Consider the following 21,927-nt stretch of genomic DNA (forward strand, 5'->3'; position numbering starts at 1 on the left):
CCGACAGTTGATCTTTTCTCTCCAAGTTGCTTTCCGATTCTCTTGTAGCCCATCCCAGCCTTGTGCAGATCAACAATCTTGTCCCTGATGTCCGTAGAAAGCTCTTTGGTCTTGCCCATGGTGGTGATGTTGGATGCTGGTTGTTTGGGTGTTGACAGGTGTCTTTTATACAGGTAACGAGGTGAGGCAAGTGTATTTGATGTAGATAATTGGTTGGGATTGGGGCTGTGTCTTAAAGAAAGACTAACTGGCTTGTAGGAGCCAGAATACTTGCTGTTTGGTAGGGGGTCATATACTTGTTTTTCCTCATCAGATGGTCATCAATTTTTATAAATTCATATGATGTGATTTTCTGGAATTTTCTTTGGGATTCTGTCTTTCACTGTTAGAATGTACATATGATTAAAATTGTAGATTGTTGCATTCTTTGTAAGTGGGCAAACCTGCAAAATCAGCAAGGGGTCAAATACTTTTTTCCCCCACTGTATTTCAGTGGTGTTTTCATGAAAAGATGGGGGACTGGAGTTTCTCTTATAATTCAGATCCTATGATGGAGCGACATAAGAGAAGCCATGCGGATGGTGAAATCTAATCTGAACCCCGATGTTTTTTGTCTATGGAAATGACGAGCTTCTTATCAGCAGAGAGGGTTATTTGAGCAGATCCTCGCTGTGGCTTAGCGAAGGGACTCAATCATTGCTGCCCAGCGATATAGGCCTCACTTTCGTCCTCTGCCTCTCTCATCTTTTTATCTGAAGGAGCGGAAATGAAAGGATGGTATCTCTCCACATCCTCAGTTCAGGAGATGGAGAGAGGCACGGACATTTTCTGTTTAGGCTTTAGCTGTCAGATGGAAACGTGGTTTATAAACCTGTGCTCGGGATGAAATATGTCGGCAGTTTAGGGACTCTAAATTAACACAGACTCACGAAAGGAAGGTATTATGACGTTATTTGTGTTGTGACTCTCAGAGAAGGATAGAAGCATGAGATAAATCTAATCACACTCTGGTAACTAGAAGAGCATCACTGTGCCAAAACACTAGCGGCTACATTTACAATTCTAGAGTAATTGAGCTTTTACAGATTCTGGTTGAAGGAATACAATTTTTCCTCATTATGTGCTTATTGTCTGGGTTTTCTCTTGGCTCTTCATTGAACATGTACATCTATCTAGACATTGTTAGGAAGTTGTTCTAAACAGCCAGTGGAAAGGTTTTTAGTATGGATCAAAGCAAAATGACAGAGAGGGAAAGGTTTGACACCATTTGAATTTACTATAGGTGGATAAAGGAAGGAATCGATGATAGACAAGGGCTTGGTCACACAGCATTTATATGTATATCATATTTAACAGAATTGCCACAATCACTGGATTCCCTCAGAGGGAATTCACACCATTTTAGCACATACAAACTGTCTTGATAATGCTCATACAGGGAATGGACAGAGGCAAACTGAAGAAAACTATTGTGTTATACAAGATGTTGAATGCTGCAGGAGGCAGGTTCCAAACAGAAAAGAAACAAGAGTCTACAGCCATGCTATTGGCTCTGTGTGGCTGTATTAGGTACAGTGGTGCTTTGAGCTAAATGGTATGATTTGTTAATTAGCATAGCATAACGTATAGCTGAGTTTGGTGGAATTGTCGTTAGTTTTGCAGGTATTTGGTCATAAACCAAAGTATTGGGGTGGTGATGCCGCATAGATAAGATGCTTGCCTTTGGTGTGGGAGACCTGGGTTCAATTCCCACTATGAGACATCCACCACTGTGTCCCTGAGCAAGACACTTAACCCCTAGTTGTTCCAGAGGCGTGCGACCTCTGACATGTATAGCAATTGTAAGTCACATTGGATAAAAGCGTCAGCTAAATGAATAAATGTAAATGTATTGGTCAAAATCATCTTTTGACCTAATGATGGTGCTAGATGAAGATACATTTTCACTCAATACCGCAAATGTCAACCTCATGGTGGTGCTAGATGAAATATTAGGGGATAACCAAAGTCATTGGGATAAATCGCCTGGGGACCATGAATGTCTGAACCAAATTTAATAGTGATCCATCTAGTAGATGTTGAGATATACAAGTGAGAACTTATATATGCTGGTGGCGCTGGAGGATAACTCAAGGGATCACCAAATTAAATTATCCAGAATTCATCCTCTGGGCACCATGGAGGTCTGGTTTCATGGCAATCCATCCAGTAGTTGACATTTCAGTCTGTAGCAAGAGGTAGAACGACTGATCAACCAACAGACAGACCAATACTGGCATCTATAGAGCGAGCTAGAATGGCTAAAAATACGTTCACATTACTACAATCGGTAACAGTGTAACAAACGTTTAAGGACGACACCCCTGCACATTCATGGAGGAGAATGTTCCAACATTCACCTATGGTTACATCGCCTCCAGTTTCACAGAGACGAGTCAATGAATTTTGCTGTGCCAATTTCTAGAGTAACTGGGGACTAATCCAAGGAATACAGGAATGAAGGAGTGATTAAGGATGTAGTTAGCTAGAACAATTGCTAAAAAAAGAGAGAGAAAGAGAACTGGGTGTTGGAAATGAAGAATGATACAGCTCACCTTGACGCTGTCTCCTTTTGTCAGGATGTCCCAGAGTGTGTGTTGAAACTTGTTGAGATCCACGTGATGGCCTCCTCCTAACAAAGCCTGGGCGATAAGAGTACCAGTCAAATACTTTTTAATCAAAGTGTGATAAATATTGTAACTGAGCAGCTGAAAACAATTAGCTTCAGAGTCAAATAGCATTTAATGAGCAAACACAGTAAAGAAAATCAAACGTGCCCACAAATTGTCTAATGTATGTATTTATGTATCTTTAAAGGCACTCAACATACAACAGTTTTTTCTTCTCTTGCAAATTCTTAATACAACGACCTGCACCACAAGTAGACACATCTCCTAAAAGACACGTCTGCATTCGAAGTATGAATCTTAGGATGCTCGCAACCTGAGTGCCTGCTGGCCCAACAGGTATAGGCTTATAAAAAGTGCATTACATAACTGGCAATGAACTGCGCATCATTCCCATTCAGCACTTTCCAGTAATACCCGCTGCCATATCTTCTTATCTATTCAAGTCATGATTTAAATCATCAAATCATCATTCTCTTTTTAAATCAGCTTATACAGCCAAACAGAAGAAGTTTACTGCTTATAGAAGTCAAATACCATTAATCACAGAGCAGGCAGTAGTTACACAGATATACTGCATGTTTTAATTCACTGGAGGACAAACACATCATTCCTCCTATCTGAATAAACTCCTGCAGACAAAAAAGTTGAGACGCGAATTAATCTGCTGCCTTTTGCCAGCTGAAATGGAAATCAGTGAGGCGGCGCGTACCAGTGGATGCCCATCAGTCACAGGACCTTGTGCAGGGCCTGAAAAAGCCTAACGTGATGCGGCTGCACATTGTTAGGTAAAAGATGGGGATGCAGGGGTGGAAGGTGGTGCAGCTTTCAGTGTTTATTCATCTGGAACAGTGTCCCCTGGAAGCCATTTTGGCAGCGATGTATCACAGCAGGCACTGACCTTTAGAAACTATGCACAATTAAGCTAAGCTAATAAACACGACTGTAGATCTGGACATTTGGACTGGAAGGCAGGTGTTGTGACTCACCTTGGCGGAAAGTTCTTTTGTGCTTAGGTAGTCTTTTCAAAGCCAAATGGAAATGTGTTTGTTTGAAAAGCATAGAAAATTCGCTGTGTGCTGTGAGGAAAAGAGGTGAGTGAGAGTTTTGTTGGAGGCTGAAGTTCACTGTTTGTTATGCAGTAATCAGTCTTTATTATTTGTTATTGGTGACATGCTCTTTGTATCTTGAGCTCGACCTTTGTTAACGGTCCAGTGTGTAGGATTTAGTGGCATCTACCAGTGACTTTGCATATTAAGACAAAGGTATACCCCCCCAACCCCCTCACCTGCCTAGTGTGTTTAAGGTGACCTCAAAACTTGGGGAAAATGCAAAAGGCCCTCTCTAGAGCCAGTGTTTGGTTTGTCCATACTGGGCTACTGTAGAACAACAATTCTTATTTTCAGGTGATTATACACTAATGAAAATAAATAGTATATTACAATTCTGCCTTATCCTGCTAGTAGATGACCTGAAACTTAGACTCTGGACCTTTATGGAATAGGCTAAATTATGGTCAGATAGTTAGCCAATTAATTAATTAGTTGATTAGCAGACAATTCAAACAGTTTTGATCATCAAATCATCAATTAATCATTTATGTAATTTAACAACATTAAATCACATAAGATTATTCTAAATTGAAAATCTTTTGGACTGTTGCTCGAACAAAACTTTTGAAGATGTTTTTCACTATTTCTTGACATTTTCCTAGAAATTCATTGAAATTCATATTTCTCCCATAGTTTTCACACCCATCTAAATAATCATCTTTGCTTGCTTGGCCAACAGTTTAAAAACATAAAGACGACTGGGGAACTAATGTGAACCCTGTCTACTCCCTCAGTGTATGACTGCAACCTTGTCCATGTTCACTTAGTGAAATGCAAAAAAAATCGTCAGATCCTCATCCGAACCGCAATGTTATCTCAAGTCTTATGGTTAAACAGCACATTAAGCATGTATCACCTTTAGGTGGCAGTACAGTTAAGTCTGCCAACTGTATTTGAATCTTCTGAGATTTGACTCCTGTTATGTGAAAAGTCACCAACAGTTCCGACAAATAAGCTCCGCAGTTGATTTAGTCAAACTAACACGAGGGCTGATAAAACAGTATGCAAAGATATTGCCTTACAGAGACAGAGAGAAGAGAAGAAAGATCAAATAACATTGTTACATACTGTGTTATGTTATTTGATAGATCCAGCTAGTCCAAGAAGCACAGTTCTACAAATATCACTTATATCCACCTGGCAAGAGAATATTGGGTTTCCAGTCGGCGTTATGAAATGCATCACCTTGCAAATATGTGGAAACAGCACAAACAAAAAGATGAGACATTTATTACCATGAACCCACACAAGTGAAAATATTACTACTCCCACACAGTATTAAAGCACATACTTGCATACTGAATGTACATGTGCATGAGCAAAAAGTGACATATGTAATAAAACGGCCAGCTACATGTGAGTTAGCCTCATCTATCTAAGCATCTCTGTCACTCAGTTTGGACCCAGTGACAAATACAGAAGCACAGCATGTTGTTCAGATAAAACAAAAAAGTACTCGCTGACGATTCCTCTCCCCCCTTTCAGGCCATTTGGCAGACCAGACCGGAAACCTTGACCAAAATAATAGAAGTCAGAGGCAGATTTCCCAAGGCGGCAAGAACACGGGTCATTTTAGCTGATACTGAATGGTACCAACACGGGTCTGATGGTACATACAATCCCCACAGAGTCCAAGGGTCCAATTTGAAGCCCATATGGTTTTCACTGAATCCTTCCCTGGTAATTTCAGCTAGGACCATTCTGGAAAAAAATTACACTCGAATCTCAAGCTTAATTTGGTGATAAGAGATTATTCAGGCAAATCTGGAGTGATTGCCAAGTGAAGTGGAGTGAAAAATATATTTTCAGGCGATGAGAAATAACCTTCGTCATGTCAAAGATTAAGGTAAAAAGTCCCACATTTTGCAGCAAATATGAACAACTTGTCAATAAAAATGAAAGGCATTCTTTTTTGTACCTCCAAGTCCAAGGAAGGAGAAGGGGGATCAAGGGAACAGGATACCATAATAACTGTTGGGAGAAATGGCAGGCTATTTGCTTGCGACTTATTAAAATGTAACTGGTACAAGTGATCTTAATACAAACTAAATGCATGTTTACAGTGATTGCGACTTAAGCATCAATTGATACTTCCCTGAAGCTGATAAGCCACATAATAATCTTGCAATGTACCGGCCTGATTAGGCCACTTGAGGCAAAGTAATTAGGTAGAGCAAAATCAAACGTAATACTCTAAAGCTTTTTGGCTAACTTCACTTAGATCTGCAGAGGCATAATCTTAAAAGGGAAATAGTGATGAAGTTGAGCTTTCAGCTTATCCCTGTCATTTCTTTGCTTATTCAAACTGCTGCTTGTACATATCTTAGTGTTCTGTATGTCAGGGGAAGTCACAATAAACCTCTTGTATATTCACTGGTTCCTGCTCTTCAAATGTCTTCACCTCCAGAAAACCACACATCACTTTATGTTCTGGGAAATTGTGAGGCATTTTCAACAGTTTTCAGACCTACTGTAGACTAAACCAGTCATGGATTAATCAAAAACTCAATTTGACTTTTAGTCTGAATACTTAATTTTACATCCAACCATCCATCCAGCTATCATATTCACATATTGTTTCATTTTAGTGACATTAAAGTGACCCCAGAACTAAAATAATAATTAGCAGTAAGATGACTACAGCTGTAACAAATAGCAACAATTCTGATAATTGTTTAAGTTATTTCTAAAGTAAAAATGGCTGTTTAATTGGTTTCAGCTTCTCAAATGTGAATAGTCTGGTTTTCTTACACTATGACTGTAAACGGAATTTCTTCTTGACTATTGGTTGAACCAATCAAGACATCGTTCGACTCTTTAAACACATTTTTCCAATCAATCAGTACATTACTCAATAACAATAATAATTTAGGAGTTCCAGTCCTAAAACCTACACTGTATCATGAAAATAAACCTTTAAAGTTTAAGGCTACAGAAGAGTGACAGTGGTCCCTGTGGCATGTATTTACCTGTAATAACATGTCACCATCAGCTCTAATTTCATTTGAACAGCCTACCTGTGTACAGCGTTACACCAGCAAAGCTACAGTTCAGCCTTTAATGATGTAAAAAACCAGGTGGTGTTGTCAGATTCTTTAACCATGCTAATGAACGGTGGCTCTTAAGATAAAAGCAAGAAGACAGGCAGAGGGATCGATATATAGCATTGCATGAGTCTATATTTTGCTCAGTATCCGGGCCCAGGGAACATTTCATAAAGGCCATAGGGTCGGCTTATCACAGAGCTAAATGCCAATGTAATTATTAGTGTCTGGAGATAGTGGAAAGGGAAGCACATCCTGCGGCAGTACACCATATTTAATTAATGAATGTCACTCTGTAGAGGGAGTGAGGGGAGAGTGTGAGAAAAGAGAAAGGATCAGAGAGGGAGGGAGCCAGAGTGACAACAATACTGATGCTGACTTAAGTGCGCAGGCACACGGCCACACCATGCAAAAAAAAATAATAAAACACACTCTATAACAAACACTGAGATTATACAAGCATGAGAACACGAGCCAGTCCAATCTTATTTTGACCCTCGTTATAAAACATGCAATAATAGAGTACAATGAGTGATTTCACAACACCGTCTGCTTTTTAATTATTATTTTGAATCAGTTATGTTTAAGGTAAACAGCACATTAAAATACAGCACTAATGGCTAATGTTGCTGATACGGGATATGGGGGCGCCTGTACAAGTTCCTATTTGTCTGTATACAAGCGTGTTTAGTAAAAAGAACACACACAAAAGTATTTCTCTGTTTCTGTATTAACTCTTTGTGTGTGTGTGTTCACCAACAAGACAGTGATAACCTGATCGCTTCACAGCGAGACAGTTTAGTAACAAATCAAAGTGCACACCCAGTTTACAAAAGATGACTGGTGACTCAGAGAAACTCAGATCATCTTCCAGCCTGTTACACTGCAGACACCAGCAGTAATACAACACTTTGTATTTAACATGTGTATGAGTGATGCTGCGATTTCAACAAACTCTTACCTGTGTTTTACAGCTGCGCACACAGCTGTTGTGTTCACTGCTGCTGGCTGACATGCAAACCCACATGAAGCAGGAGGAGTTCAGTGACCATCCAGTGTTTGGAGTGTTTGTTCTGAGTTCTGTTTAACAGTGAATACGGAGGGGAGCAAATGTGCTTTCTTTTTGCTTTTAGAGGCAGTTGATGACGGGTCATTACAATTATAGGAGGGGACATTGGGGGAAATTTGTCCTCGTCTTGGCTGAAAGCAATTTGCTAAAACATAAATAAATGTCTATATGTTGATATAAAATATACGCAAGGTACATTTTCTACAGCTAATTCAAAATAGTGAAATTAGGACTATATACTACTAATTTGCAACCGCAAATAGGAAATTTACTGTCACCTGGATTATGTTTTTTATTATGTTTTTTATCAGCATAATGAGGAAATGGTGTTAATTCGCTTTTAGCAACTAAATTATTAATTAACTACTTTATAATTATGTTTAGGCACCTCACAGCACTTGCTTAATGTTAGGGTAAGATCATTCATGGTTCAATACAGAAAAAGTCCTACCGACTTGAGACATGACGCGTTTACTTGATTAACATTTAGACAAAACTACAATCTTTCTCTAATCTTCACCAAAGTGTTCTGTCGTCTCAACCTTTTACAGGCGCATCACTTAAAATGCAATTTCTGCTGTCAAAGTCCCCATTATGAATGCACTCCGTCCACCACAGCCACCTGCTACATTTACTGTAGATGCAGCACTTCCTATTGGAGAAAAAGCATTTGCAAGGCAACATATGTCAGGCAGTACCAACATTTCCCACTACTACATAATTGGAAAAAACAAATTATTATGATGATATGGTCATTTCTAGGGCACAGGGTTGAAATAGGTTTTATGTCATGCACTTCGTGGGAGAAAGAGGAGGAAAACGTCCAATTATGGCATTCTGCTCTTCCCTTGGTCTCGTCTGTAGTGTGTGATCGACAGCTTTGTTAATTAGCTAGTTAGACTTGAAAGAGTTGCGAAAGAATAGCGAGGAGCTGTGCGTGTAGTTTGTCATTTGGCTGGATTTTGCCTCTATTAAAAGCAACTAATTCCAAGCGACAATGGCAAACAATATTTGTATGCATAGCACATATCTGAAACATTTTTAAAATTTTGACAATTAAGTTGTTTGTCTAAAGGAGAAACAAAGCATTATGAATTTGAATGAAGATAATGAATTCCATGCCCTGCTAATACCTATCCCTGACAAATGATTAGCACTAGTAAGACTGATATTGTATTATACTAAACATTCAGCCTCACCTTCCTGCTAGTAGGTACCCCCATAATCAATGTGGTGGCTCTACAAGCCCAAACTATTGCCTGTCTCATCCCTGCAGTAGGAATTCTGCTGATGAACATGCTTTATTTATTTTATATATCTCTTCTCATAGCATTTTGGTCTTTCCAGTCAGCAAAACGTCTGGTACCTGCACATCAGTGACGTCTAACTGTTCGATCAAGTTTACTGCAGAGACAAGAGGTGCACACTTGTGCCACTGCTGTTCGGTAACAGAAGTCTGAGTCCAGTCTTACTTTGGTGAGGGTCAAAGGGATTCGGTGTCCTGTCTCTTTGCTTTTCCTGCTGTCAGGCAGTATGCACACAACAGGCAGCTTGTCACACAGGGCGCAAGTGTCCATGATGCCCCCATGCTTCTTTTTAACTCCTTGCCCCCCCCATCTTGGAGTGCTACTTGAGTCATGACTACACCTGGGACCCGCTCGCCTCCGTGCCATTTCTGTCATTGGATCAGCTGGTGACTCCAGCCCTCTATCCCCTGTCTTTTGTTCTCTGCCCACGCATTAACTCTGAACTACACAGAAAAGGAGTTGAGGCAGCTATGAAAAAAGAAAATAGATCAAGGTCCTGGAAAGCTGAAAAAAATAAACAATAAAAAAAAGATGTCGTCTCTAAATGTTTCTTATGCAACAATTTCTATCCCTCTCACACATTTCTTCTGAAGGCGACACTCCTCGGCACACAGAAGTGGGTATTCTTGTTTGGAAACAATAGCAGGCGTGCTTCTGAGGCAACTGTTAAGCTATTGCAAAGCAGATGCTTTTTTCTCTCGCCAATCAATTTAACACCTACACCTCCCCTCTCTGCTGGCTTTGGCTCATCAGTTTTAAATGGCACAAGGCATTCTTGCATTGTTCTTTTGACTCACTCAGAGGACAAGAAATGTCTCTATCGAGCTTTAATCACCAATAGATTGGGTCAGCACAGACAAAAAGAATAAGAGAACATGTTATTGTACAAAAAAAAAAAATACACACACTGTTGCAGTATGTGAAAACTCACTGGTTTCTTATATTTTTGTAGAGGTAATTATATTTCAGAGAGTCTGTAAACCCCCCCTCCCCCACACACACACACACACACACTTGAATCTTGCTCTAGACAGAATTGCAAGGGAAAAAGCCATCTGTGTCTGACTCTTATCCCTGGCTTCTCCAGAGCCTGGATGAGCCTGAGCCAGCAAATGTCAGTCGGATAAAGACCAAGCCTGACAGACAGACACAGGAGTTTTGTCATTCCATGTGTCATCCCTTTGCTAGCAAGCCCAATCTTTGACGGTCTCAAAAGCCCTGAGATGATGGGAGAAGGAAACATTCACAGGGGGAACGTCAGGTTGTGTAACTTGTGCCACAATAGTTGAAACGTTGAGGACGTGCACTATTCTGGTGCCCCTGCGGCCTTTGAGAGCTTTCATTATTGTCTCGTATGCTGTGCGGCGGGGGTCACCATGGAAACACGAAACGCATCAACCGTTTCACCACAAAGGATATGAGGGTCTTCAACAAGATGTTCTTCCAGGAGCCAGTGGCCTGTCTGGGGCAGGAGGATATCAGATGTGACTTTATATTTAGAAGTGAAATGGAGGATTCTGCAAGCTGTAGAGCTTTACACAGAAAAACCAAACAACAAAACGTGATTACACTGCGGGGCTGGGTAAAGTCAGAATTATTGTGTATAGACTTTAAGCAGAATCTTATTGTGATTATTGATCACATCATTTTGTTGTTTCACAAAAGTCTGCTGCAAATCACTGAGCAAATTGTACTAAAAATTAAAAAATTAACAGAACTAGCTGCTTAAATATTGTGTGTGTCATTGATCCCCATTAATCTCAATAGCTAATCCAGGGAACGACTTTTGTTTAGACTCTGAGACAAGCTTAGAAAATTTAACTTTATTTGGCTTGCTCTGCTTGCCTAGCTATAAACTATATGGACAAAAGTACTGGGACAACTACACATAACTTTTATAACATCCCATTTGAAATCCATAGGCATTAATATGGAGTTGGTCCCCGCCTTCTACAGCGATAACAGCTTCCACTCTTCTGGGAAGGCTTTCTACAAGATTTTAGAGTTTGTCTTTGGGAATTTTCGCCTGTTCATCTAGAAGAGCATTTATTAGGTCAGACACTGATGTGGGACCCGAGAGCCTGGCTCACAATCTCTGTTCTCGTTCATCCCAAAGGTGTTGGATAGGGTTGAGGTCAGGGCTCCGAGTGGGCCAGTAAAGTTCTTCCACACCAAACTAGGAAAACCATTTCTTTATGGAGCTGGCTTTGTGCACGGGGGCATTGTCATATTGAAAGAGGAAAAGGCCAAACACAAACTGTCAGAAGAACAGTTGTAAAACTGTATGTTGTTGCATCAAGATTCTCCTTAAGAAAAAAAAAAAAAAAAGTCCCTCCCAAAAGTATTGGGACAGGGGTGTCCCGCTACTTTTGTCCATATAGTGTATGTTGTTATGCCATGTTATTTCCCAATTTCTAAAACAAAGATGATGAGTACAAAGTCAGTATGACCCATAGCCAGAGCGGCCACAATTACAAAAGTAAGACTGTAGTTGAAAAATACCTGAGGTTTTTCCCTTTAAAGTTTTAATATGTAAAAATGTTCATGAAATCAAACCCCCTTTTGACACTATTCATGCTCAACCTTTTTCAGCTATATGAAGTTACAAGTGCTAATGGGCACCAAACATTCCCTACTGTCGCTGTGTCTTATGAAAGCGTTCAGTCGCCGAAACATGGTGGTGGCTTTTAGTGTTGAGCAAATTTTTATTGTGATGCGTTTGTCACAATTAATTAAAAACATGCCTACAAAACGAGACAACAATCATTTTTGGTAACAGACTGCAGACCTCCAGCTTCTCAGCAATGTAACTGTCGCAGATTGCAGTTGCAGTTATTTTGACTTTACTGACTTTATTGAAACAAAACAAGTTACTTTGGTTGCACAGGTGCTCCTCTGTTGTATTTCTGACAAAGTAGTTACAACAAGCCACCACAGGTGTCACCAAATCTTAAGGATAATGACTTTAATATACTGACTAACAATCTCACCTGCCCAAGCCAGACTGTAAAAATAAATGCATGTATGTAGAATAAGCTGAATACCCACAGCTAAAACATCCTTTCTGTTCTTATGAGTGTAACACTGATCAGTGCATTCACCTGGGAGGCACTAGCATAGATTGTCCCAAAGGAAACCGATTTCTATCCACTGTTGATGTTGCTCATTGCACAGCGCGTAGCCTGCACTTACACTTGTGCAACATCAATAGTATTTGTCAAGTGGTTAAAGCTGATAAGAATATGAATGATTGCCTTGAGCTTGCTTTAGGGCTGGTTTGTCAGTACAGCTTGTAAGACAGACTCTTCAGCGAGGGAGTCAAAGCGGTAAAAACACAGCTGTGTAATTCAACTTTCTTAAGTGTTCAATTTTTTATTATGTGGCACTTTTTTTTTTCATGCTTATAAAAACAACATTTTATCATGAAAAAAAACTGCATATAAGAAGTACAAAAAAAAAAAAAAGTGACAGATGAACTGATACAGTAGGTAAACAGACACCTCTTGATATAAGAGAGCTCCGTCAGGACTTGTTGGAGCAGCATAAAACGATGCCTCTTCACTTTGCTCCTTCCCTCTCCTGCCTTTGACCTCCCACTGGTTCCATTACCTGTGCCACCCGCGCGACCTCAAGCGCATCCAATCGCGATGGATACATAACAAAAGACGAGTGTGGAGAAGATTAGAGGTGCAGAGGAAGAGGGTCAAGGCAAGAGATTGAGAAGTGTCAGGTGTGCGGCTTGAAACAAATACAAAGTCGTTGTACCCCCCCTCACTGTCCTCCTATATCAAAAGAACATGACACATTATAGCATTTCTTTTAGCAGGTCAGTTTTCTCTACCTCAGCTCTACAAACCACATATCATTCTACCTCTGGTTTCAGCCTGTCATTTTGAATTATATAACTTGAAAGCACTCCAGCTGGGAAGCAAAAACATGACACGTGTGATGGGAGGTGATGAATGGTGCTGAGGGTGGGGGAGGCGCAGGCAACCCCCCCATCAGCCCAGCTATCCTCATATACCCAGCAGGCTTTTAACACAAGACTATAATCTTGTTGGAATACAGAAAATGAAATGCAAAACCCGTTTATAGCTGCCAGTGTTTACTTCCATGACCCTGCTCGCCTGCACATACCTAATTCTACCATCACTCCAAGCTTATGAAACCTCCCTGCGAATGCATGAAAAAGGAAATTCTTGGAGGCAGGTGAGAATTGTTCATTTCTAAACAGGAGGGGTCTCTCACTTTTTGAGAGAGAGACAGACAGACAGAGAGATTCAGAAAGAGAGAGAGAGAAAAAACAGCACCAGAGGCCCAGCCCATGACAAAACAAAGAGATTAAATGACCTGTGAATGTGACTTTCCATTTTTCCATTACCTCGCACTCAACTTAGAGGCCTGCTGCCCCCTTCTGGAGGCTGGCAAGACATCATCAAGCAACATCTACTGTAATGTCTGTCTTCCTATTTATGTGGCTGTAATTTAGCCTTACAGTCTTTTGGGTTTATTAAATATTGCAACAATTACAGTGAGGGTTTTATCTGGACTCTAGATGTAATGGGCAGTTTATATGTAGTATTGCATGATAAGCCAAAAGCAATTTTACTATATACAGCACCAAATTTTAAAAGGCTTCACACTGATTCATCTTACCGAGTTGAAATATGCCCTCTTGATATGCAATACAAAAGCAAAATGGTAATCAGCCCCCCACCCCCAAAGTTAGATTTCAGTGTTGGCGAGGGCCAAATGTCAACCAGCCCAAACAGATGGTGTGAAGAGCCAGGCTGAGTGGCTGACCTTGGTTGGTAGAGACTAGGGGTGGGAGTGCAACACAAGGCGCTGGTTGTTTGTTTTTTGTGCATCAGTGGATGTTGTGAACATCAAGAGAGCTGAGAGTTGTTGCCAAGATGGAAAGGTGAAGTCACGTCAGGCAGGCTTGCTTTGCAGGTTGCTTCCTTGCTCTGTTGGATGCTGTCAATCTGTCACTGACAGAAAAATGTCAGTAATGGATAAACAGTATTGGGAAGGTTTTTATTGTTGGTAATCGCATCATTTTATGCTAAGTATTTTACTCTTTTCTTGATTAATAGCAATTAATTTGTCTTTTTTTGGGACTAGTCAGTTAATTGTGGTCTACAAACTGCTCATCACAATGACGTCTTCACATTATTTCAACTTAGGGAAGCCAAAACCACTGAATGTTACACATGTTTACTTGCCATTTTAAATGACTTAAAACTCCTACTTGATTATCGAAGCTGTTGAACAAAAACACAGAAAGTAAACATGTCATTGTGATGAGCACTTTATAGACCAAAAGTAACTGATGCTGAATCAACTAATTGTTTCCGCACAATTACTGTATTTTATCAGTATTTATGATTACAAGACAATTGTGTAGGTTTAAAGTACTCAATAATGTTGAGTTTCAAAGTTCTTTCTTGATGAATTTCAATCTCATTCAAAGTGCTCAGAACAAAAACGGAAATTTAACAATTACAACTGGGCTGACCCCATCTGCTGATAGAGATCTGATGAAGATCATATGTGATATGAAGTTGACACCAAAGTGACACAATATGCACTTGTTTTACATAGGATTAGTTGTCATACTTATAGTATACAGCACATTTGAAGATTACATTAAATGGACATCTAACCAGTCTGAATGAAAATAGTGGACCACTTCACTATAGTTTCATTTTCTGTCGAGCACTGAAAAATTGAGTATTTTGTCTACCAGTGCTATACCACACAGGATTTCTTTAATGTAGTTATAGGTGCCAAAGAGATCATTATAATGAGATCTTTACAGTTCTGTTTTTCCCCTTTGTCCATGCACCACTACCTCCCAACTACACTGTCTTCATTTCTGCCCTGTTACCAACTAATGACAGCTCTTCTACTGCATATAGGAACCCCTGGGGTATAGCCAATATTATTAAACTGTGAAACAAGCAAGATTTCCATACCCACTATCAACCTTTCATGCAACTGCAGCTATGTTTTTCCATCTACACAGCTTGGCTCTCTTCTTATGACCACCAAGAGGTGCACCAATGGCTGTTCCTTTTGTTTGTTTGCTTTTAATCAGGGGATCCCTTTCATTCTCCCATTTTTAAAAAACTCAACATACTTTATACTCAGTTTCTTTCCATTTCTGGTAAACTGAAGGGATTCAGAAAGGAGCAGGTGGGTAGTAGATGGATAAGTGAAATTCACCTCTGCACAAATACCCATTTCTTCAGAGAAAGCAATTTCCTCCAGCTCTGTCCACCGGCACATAGCTAAAGTTCGAGCTTGGTCACATATAGGTGCTTCTGAGAATGGACTGTCCCATGGTTGATGCCAAAAGACACTACTCTCTTTTTAGTTTGAGTATTGAAATGATATTTGCTCAGGTCTCTGCTGTCTTTAACTTACTGAAAGAGGAGACAACTCAACTAGAATGGTGGGGTTTTTTTGAAAACGACAAGACATCTTTCCTGGGATACCTATGATTACCTTTTAAATGTGAGTGAACTTGAATCTACATGAACAGTGGTTGCTACAGGAATGGAGGGCTAAAACATAATCATAGAATACTGAGGGAGGGCCGCGTCAGAATATCCCTTTTCCCTCCCGAGTGGAGTGCCTCCTTTGATCATCAAATTGTTCTCCTGAAAATCCTCTCTGTTCTTGAATTATCTGGGCCACTGAAGTGGAAACTGAATTTTCGGTGGAGGCCAAAGCTTCTTAAGAGGGAGAGAGAAAAGAAGGGGGAAAGTAATAAAAAAAAAGGTGCGAAAATGACACAAATTGAATAAGCGTGCAAAAAAAAGAATAAAAACACGTATGGCTCTATCCCTGAGTGTGAAGGAAGAAAAGTAATCAAGGTCTTCAGACATTACAACTCAGCACCGATGAGAAAATAACTCCTTCCTTTCTGTCCATATATACAAAAAGAAAACCGCACGAAGATCCAATGTTAGTGTTTTCTCAACCGCTACAGTATTTATTCATCAATCTGAAAAGACACACATATTTAGGGTATGCACTGGCTGTACAGTCACAGAAATGCAATATTAAAGTCGCCAGAAAACATTTTCTAAGATAGAAATGTAAAATATACAGAATTAACTTCTCACAAGGTAAAACCTAGCTGCCCTTGGACCTTGATTAAGGGGCTAACACAGGGCCGCCTTGTCAGTTCTAATGTAAATTGCCTGTTAAGTACTGTCAATGGCACCCTGTTTAATTTGCCCAGCTTGATCACCGTTTGTTGTGGTTGCAGTTAAGTACACATTTTCATATTCATGCATATTCATAGAGATTCGTCCTCCTCAGATGCTGTTGAATTCATTAGTAAATGCCTCCCCGTTAGCCAGCAGAAACAAATGAGTGCTGATTTCTCCCATCCGTGAGCCTTTCATGTTGGTTACAGCTTCGGCGCTGCTTATGTGTTTTCTGTTATATACCAACACCACAACATCCAATTCATCCATTCCCTAGTCAGACATTTTACAGCAGCTAAAATTAGTAAGCCAACGCAAGATACACACTGTCACCCCTTACAGAGTGGAGGACATTTCTAATCTAACCATAAATACCGCCAACTTAATTTGTAAAAAATCTCTGTAAACACATTGTCAGCAATGTGACAAGCTACTAACAAGCTGAACTTTTCCTGCTAGGAGAACCCAGCAGACGCTTTTCTGTGTGCGTGGATGTATGATTGTGCCTACCAATGCCATTTATAGTAGAAAAAGGAACAAGAAGAAGAAGTGGAAGAGGTAACAAGTGAGCTCTAGCCATTTTGTTTACAGCCAGAGATTCTGAAATCTGCTGTCTGGTAAGAGGGAGGCTCAATAAGTTTAAAGTGAAACAGACAGCCGCATTCTCACACATTGCAGCTTGAGGGGAAAATCACTGTTGGGAAACTCGTCCTGTTCGGAATTCAAATGAAGGGACCCTGTTGTACGAGTGAAGAAGACAGTCGAGCAAGATGCAAAAATGACAGCCGAGGCAAGGTGGGTGTAGATGTATATCAGCTTGTTGTTTGGCAAATCTGAAAAATGCTACACTACACAACCCCACTACGTGGCTAAAATATGGATATTTTAAAGCATTTGCATAAAATTCAGATATGATGTTGCATATGTATGGAATTATATTGTGAGTTTATAATTTTGATGCAATCTAATACATTAATACCAGTGTTGTAAATACTTAGTAGAGCACCAAATGTGTATCAGTCCAGTAAATGCACTATTTACTCCTGTTTGAGTAATGGTTACCAAGATCCAGAGTGCACAGCTGTTTTTAGGAAATTCAATTTTTAGAAATATTTAAATAATGGTTACAGTTAGGTCAGACTTTTAATGGAATTTATTGACAATAACATGTAGAATCAACTTATGTGTAAAGGATAATCTCCTTGAATAGAAAAGTGGCCATGCAGCATACCAATGTATTTAGATTTCTTAGATATAGTGTATATTACAGTACCTTTCTACGCACCTACCTTTGTGTTTTAGACATGAATTCAAGTCTAGCAAAATACTCAGTGAAGGCACTAACCTCTTGCACCCTTGGTGTCCCCCAGACCTCACAATACCCACCAGCATTATAGTATAAACTATATGAATAAAACACAACTTACCACTGCTTCATCCTCAGAGAGTACCCGTTCCTCATCATGGACGAGTGCCACTTTAGCCTGGACTTCATCCACCGTTATACTGTTTTTAAAAAAGAAAAAGAAGCAAACATGACAGCAATGTGAGTTGGTGTTTCGGTACAATGACTAGCTGTGTCCCAGTCAAGTTATTTTTCCTCCAACACCAAAATTCACAAAATAGCACAAATACTAAGTTTTATCAGTGGAGTTAAAATCCTTCATAAATAAAAAATTAAAAGCCATCTCAAAGCACATGAGTTCCAGTCTTGAGATGAGCTGAATGAAAGTCCAAACTGTTCACAAATTATGTATCCCAGAGCACGCCGGGGCCAGCATAACATTTCCACTGGACTTAGGCTGTAGGGGAACTTGAGCTTTGTAAGCAAGTACAACCTTTGAGGTAATAAAATAAATATTGTACTTCTGGACCCTAAGCACGATATTATGGGGCACAAGCTGTTTTGAGTTATCCGAGTTATCAATGAACCAGTCGGCATTTCTGTGCTCCTCTGGAGACGACAGAAAAAAAGCAGCCCTAGCTAACTCGCTCTATATTGAACTGCCAAAAAACACTAGTGGGTGTTTCTGATATGAGGGTAAGTTGAACATTGTCATTTCTGGGTGTGCACATTCTTTAGTTCAGTTTGGGCTTAGTCAACAACGCAATGACTTCGCATTGACTTTGTGACACACAATACGATGCAACACACAGCACAATTAAAATCACACCAGTTCTTATCCTGTAACACTTAAATCTTTTCTTCAGCTGGTGTCTTTCTTCCAGAGGTCCCACCTAAGCTAACATTACTGAGCTGAGATAATGACTGCATAGCCAGGATCAATCCCGGGAGTCCATCAAAAGCGGAAGAGCGGGCAAACATACAAAGCGAATAGCTTGTTCCACTACAGAGGATCAATGCTCGGGGTAAGTGCTGGAGAAAAACAATGGCTCTCTCCATTGCGAAGCGGCACAGAGGCTGCAGAGCAATGGCTCTGAAAATCTGGAGTGAAGAAAACTGGCTTTGGCCCCAATCACAGAGGGCACTTATACACATATAGACCATGGCGTCATGAAAGCATGTGCTTTGCAATGCACACCTACAGTGAGTTTGATTGAAAGGGACAGTGCTAAACGTTAGGGAGCTCTCACACACACATTCACTTATAATCCTGAGAGAGAGGAGGGGATAAAAAGCACAACCTGTTCGTGGGCCTTTGGGAGGTTCCATCGTGGTTCATTTCCTGAAGCAGTTGGTAGACTCTATTTATAGGCCAGCATAGTGGTACCAGTTAATCCTTCACTGGGCTGCCAACTGCCTGCCAGCTGGCACAGTGGGTTGCACTTGTGTGTGGTGCTTAGGAAGGTTCAGGATGAAATAATGGTGAGGAAGTCCACAAGCTACCTTAATGACCAGTGAGTGCAGGATGTTTTTTTATCACCCCCCAAAAGTACAACCTGAACACTTCCTCACTACATGTTCTAGATGTGACCAAAAGGTCTGAACCTGCTAACCCACAAATCACAGGAACAATAACATTTCTACAGAGTTAATATTTGTATTAAAACACCACTATGATGATTATCAGCAGCATGTTTAGCTTTTGACATATTCCTTTATGTATTTCAGGGGGGATTCAAATATTCAAGAAAAATATTTTTGCCATTTTTGTCACGAAGCAATTATTGGTGGTTAAATGGACACAAAAATGAGATTAGTTCCCAGCATAAATGAGAGAACAATTATCAGTGAATCTACATTAAAGATAATTAGCAATTCCAATCGAGTGGATTAAGAACGGGGTAGTGTTTTGCTAAGTGTCATTAGGGACAAAGCCAAGAGCTTTTTTGTACAAGATAAAGAGTCTGTAATGTGCATGCTAATCTGGTTCAAAGTCAGCAAATTGCCTGGCAATGTGCAAGCATCAGGTATACCGGTGACTCTGGACTTTGCATTTATCATAATGGCAACTAAATCAAGCTTGACACTTTGGTGCGTGAGCAGCAAAAATGGTGATGTAGCATACATATACAAACCCTCCACCCTCCTGCTTTATTTAAATAGACATCGATATGTGTCCTGCCTCAAGATGGCCAGCTCACCAAGTCCCATTGACTGCCGGACTGAAACAATGGCTGCATAAAAATAAGCGGCACTTGCAGATATTTCAGCTTAGTAATGTGTTTGTTTAAGCGCAGCAAGTGGAGAGACACGGCTTGGGATGGAGGGGATAGAGTGGATGGATGGAGGCAGAGCTGGGGAGGGAAGGGGAAAGGATTGGGGAGCAGAAGGGCTGAATAATGGTACACATCCAGGCGCAGGAATGCATATGTGGGCATATACCGCTCCCTGGAAAATTGCTGCAGAAGCACTTCGTTCTCGATGCAGCCATATGTTTTATAGCGCTTTCAGTTTACTATGCCCAGCCCGGCTTCCTTTCCGGGAGAATATGCCCGGTTAAGCAGTATTGATTTTTTAATTTTTTTTTCTTTCCACGTGTGGTGCGGGAAGGTGAGGAACGTGAGGGTGGGACTAGTAGTTGGGGGAAAAAGCATGAAGGGGACAGGCTCATTGGATATCACGTTCTGTTTTTCTGCAAGCTACCAGCAAATTTAAGGACAGTATCTTGCTTGAAAGCAAAATGGATGTCATTCTCTTTAAAGCTGGCAGAGGTTAAACACTGCTCACGACAGCGAGTTAGTCATCATGGGTGGCTGAGGGGAAGCTGGGAGATGGGGGTGAGGCGGCGGGGGGATTGGGGATGGGGAGGGAGGGTGCAAGTTGGTCTGTTGAGACTTGAAGATTAAACAATACAAATAAGGCAATGAATTACTTCTTGAAGTTTGTTGAAGTACAAGTAGGTGTTTCAGGGAATGAGATGTGTGCACTCAGCTCAGACTGAAGAGACTCCACTGCATCAGACGTTAAGGTGGAACTAATGACAGTAACACATGTACAGTACATACTGATGTGAATTAGGTCCTCCCAAAACACTCATTTATCTTAAAGCGTGAACAATATAAAATAGAATGAACGCGAGCAAAAATACACGTCATTATTTTAATCCGGTGTTACAGATCTTTATCTTACTCATCTTTGGTGCCGTTTGTGTTTCACTGTGCTGCATTAGCAGGATTTCTCTTGAGGACTAAAATAATTAAAAGTGAATTAACATGAGTTCTGTGAATTTGTGTAAAGCTACCTTTGTTTTCATGCAGTTTTCATGCTTGTAAAGTCCTACTTTTTGAGCTGTTAACTTGTATTTTGTCAACTTTTGAGCACAAAATGTGCCACAGCTGTATTTATTTCACTAAACCTTGCTCATATCAGCATCCAGGCAGTTCATTTGGAAAAGCACCATGTTCACAGGCAGTAGATCATTTGGAAGAAGAAAAAAATATATATCACTGAAATATAATGCTAGATTTGAAACCTTCATCCTTCATTCTAACCCTCACTGCCCAGCCTTCATGCCCACTCTGGTACATTTAAAAGAATAAAATAAAACTGCACAGCAGGAGGAGAAAAGCCCAAACTTCGAGCAAATGCGCTTTAAGATTTTCTTTAGTGTTGGATTTCATAGCAATCTAAATACTGTGACAGAAGCCTTTTCAACCTGGAAAGAGTAAAATCCTAAGAGGAAAACTGTTTCAGTAAAAATATCAGCGGTCGCGTTAAAAGAAAAGAAAATGAATGAGTGAATCCCTAATTATCAGCGTGTTAGTTACCTGCCATCTTTATTGCTGTCCAGTAACTTGAAAATGCTGTTTACTGTGCTGTTCTGACGTCTGAGACCTAAAAGGAAAAACCATATATTGGTTAATGTGAAATTAACTGATTGGTTTAAGAAACAATATTCTAGCTGTTCATGTTATAAACACAATGAGTCATGATCAACAAAGAAGTAGTGTTTTTATTCCAAAGCTGTTGGGTTTGCTTTTTAATCATCAATCACTGCCATAAACACTAATGCTGTTGAATGCAAACTGAGAGGCAGGGATAGAGAAAAGAACAGAGCTGGAGATGGATTTAAAAAATATTGGGGGGGGGGGGGGGGGGGGGGGG

At 40.2% G+C, this 21,927-nt stretch overlaps 1 protein-coding gene across 2 annotated transcripts in view; it reads right to left on the reverse strand.

The window, feature by feature from the left end:
• The window catches only part of LOC123980438 (glucosidase 2 subunit beta-like), a 122,298-nt gene that overhangs the window by 84,232 nt on the left and 16,139 nt on the right, over positions 1 to 21,927 (reverse strand). Inside the window, exons 7-9 of one of the 2 annotated variants that reach the window (XM_046064828.1) lie at positions 21,591 to 21,657; positions 17,846 to 17,924; positions 2,595 to 2,681 (exon numbers count right to left, since the gene is read on the reverse strand). In XM_046064828.1, the coding sequence (XP_045920784.1) occupies positions 2,595 to 2,681; positions 17,846 to 17,924; positions 21,591 to 21,657 (233 nt within the window). The remainder of the gene's footprint in view (positions 1 to 2,594; positions 2,682 to 17,845; positions 17,925 to 21,590; positions 21,658 to 21,927) is intronic. The other variant, XM_046064829.1, reaches the window with a different exon arrangement.

The sequence above is a fragment of the Micropterus dolomieu genome, linkage group LG12, assembly GCF_021292245.1.
Source record: "Micropterus dolomieu isolate WLL.071019.BEF.003 ecotype Adirondacks linkage group LG12, ASM2129224v1, whole genome shotgun sequence".
NCBI classification, from domain to species: domain Eukaryota; kingdom Metazoa; phylum Chordata; class Actinopteri; order Centrarchiformes; family Centrarchidae; genus Micropterus; species Micropterus dolomieu.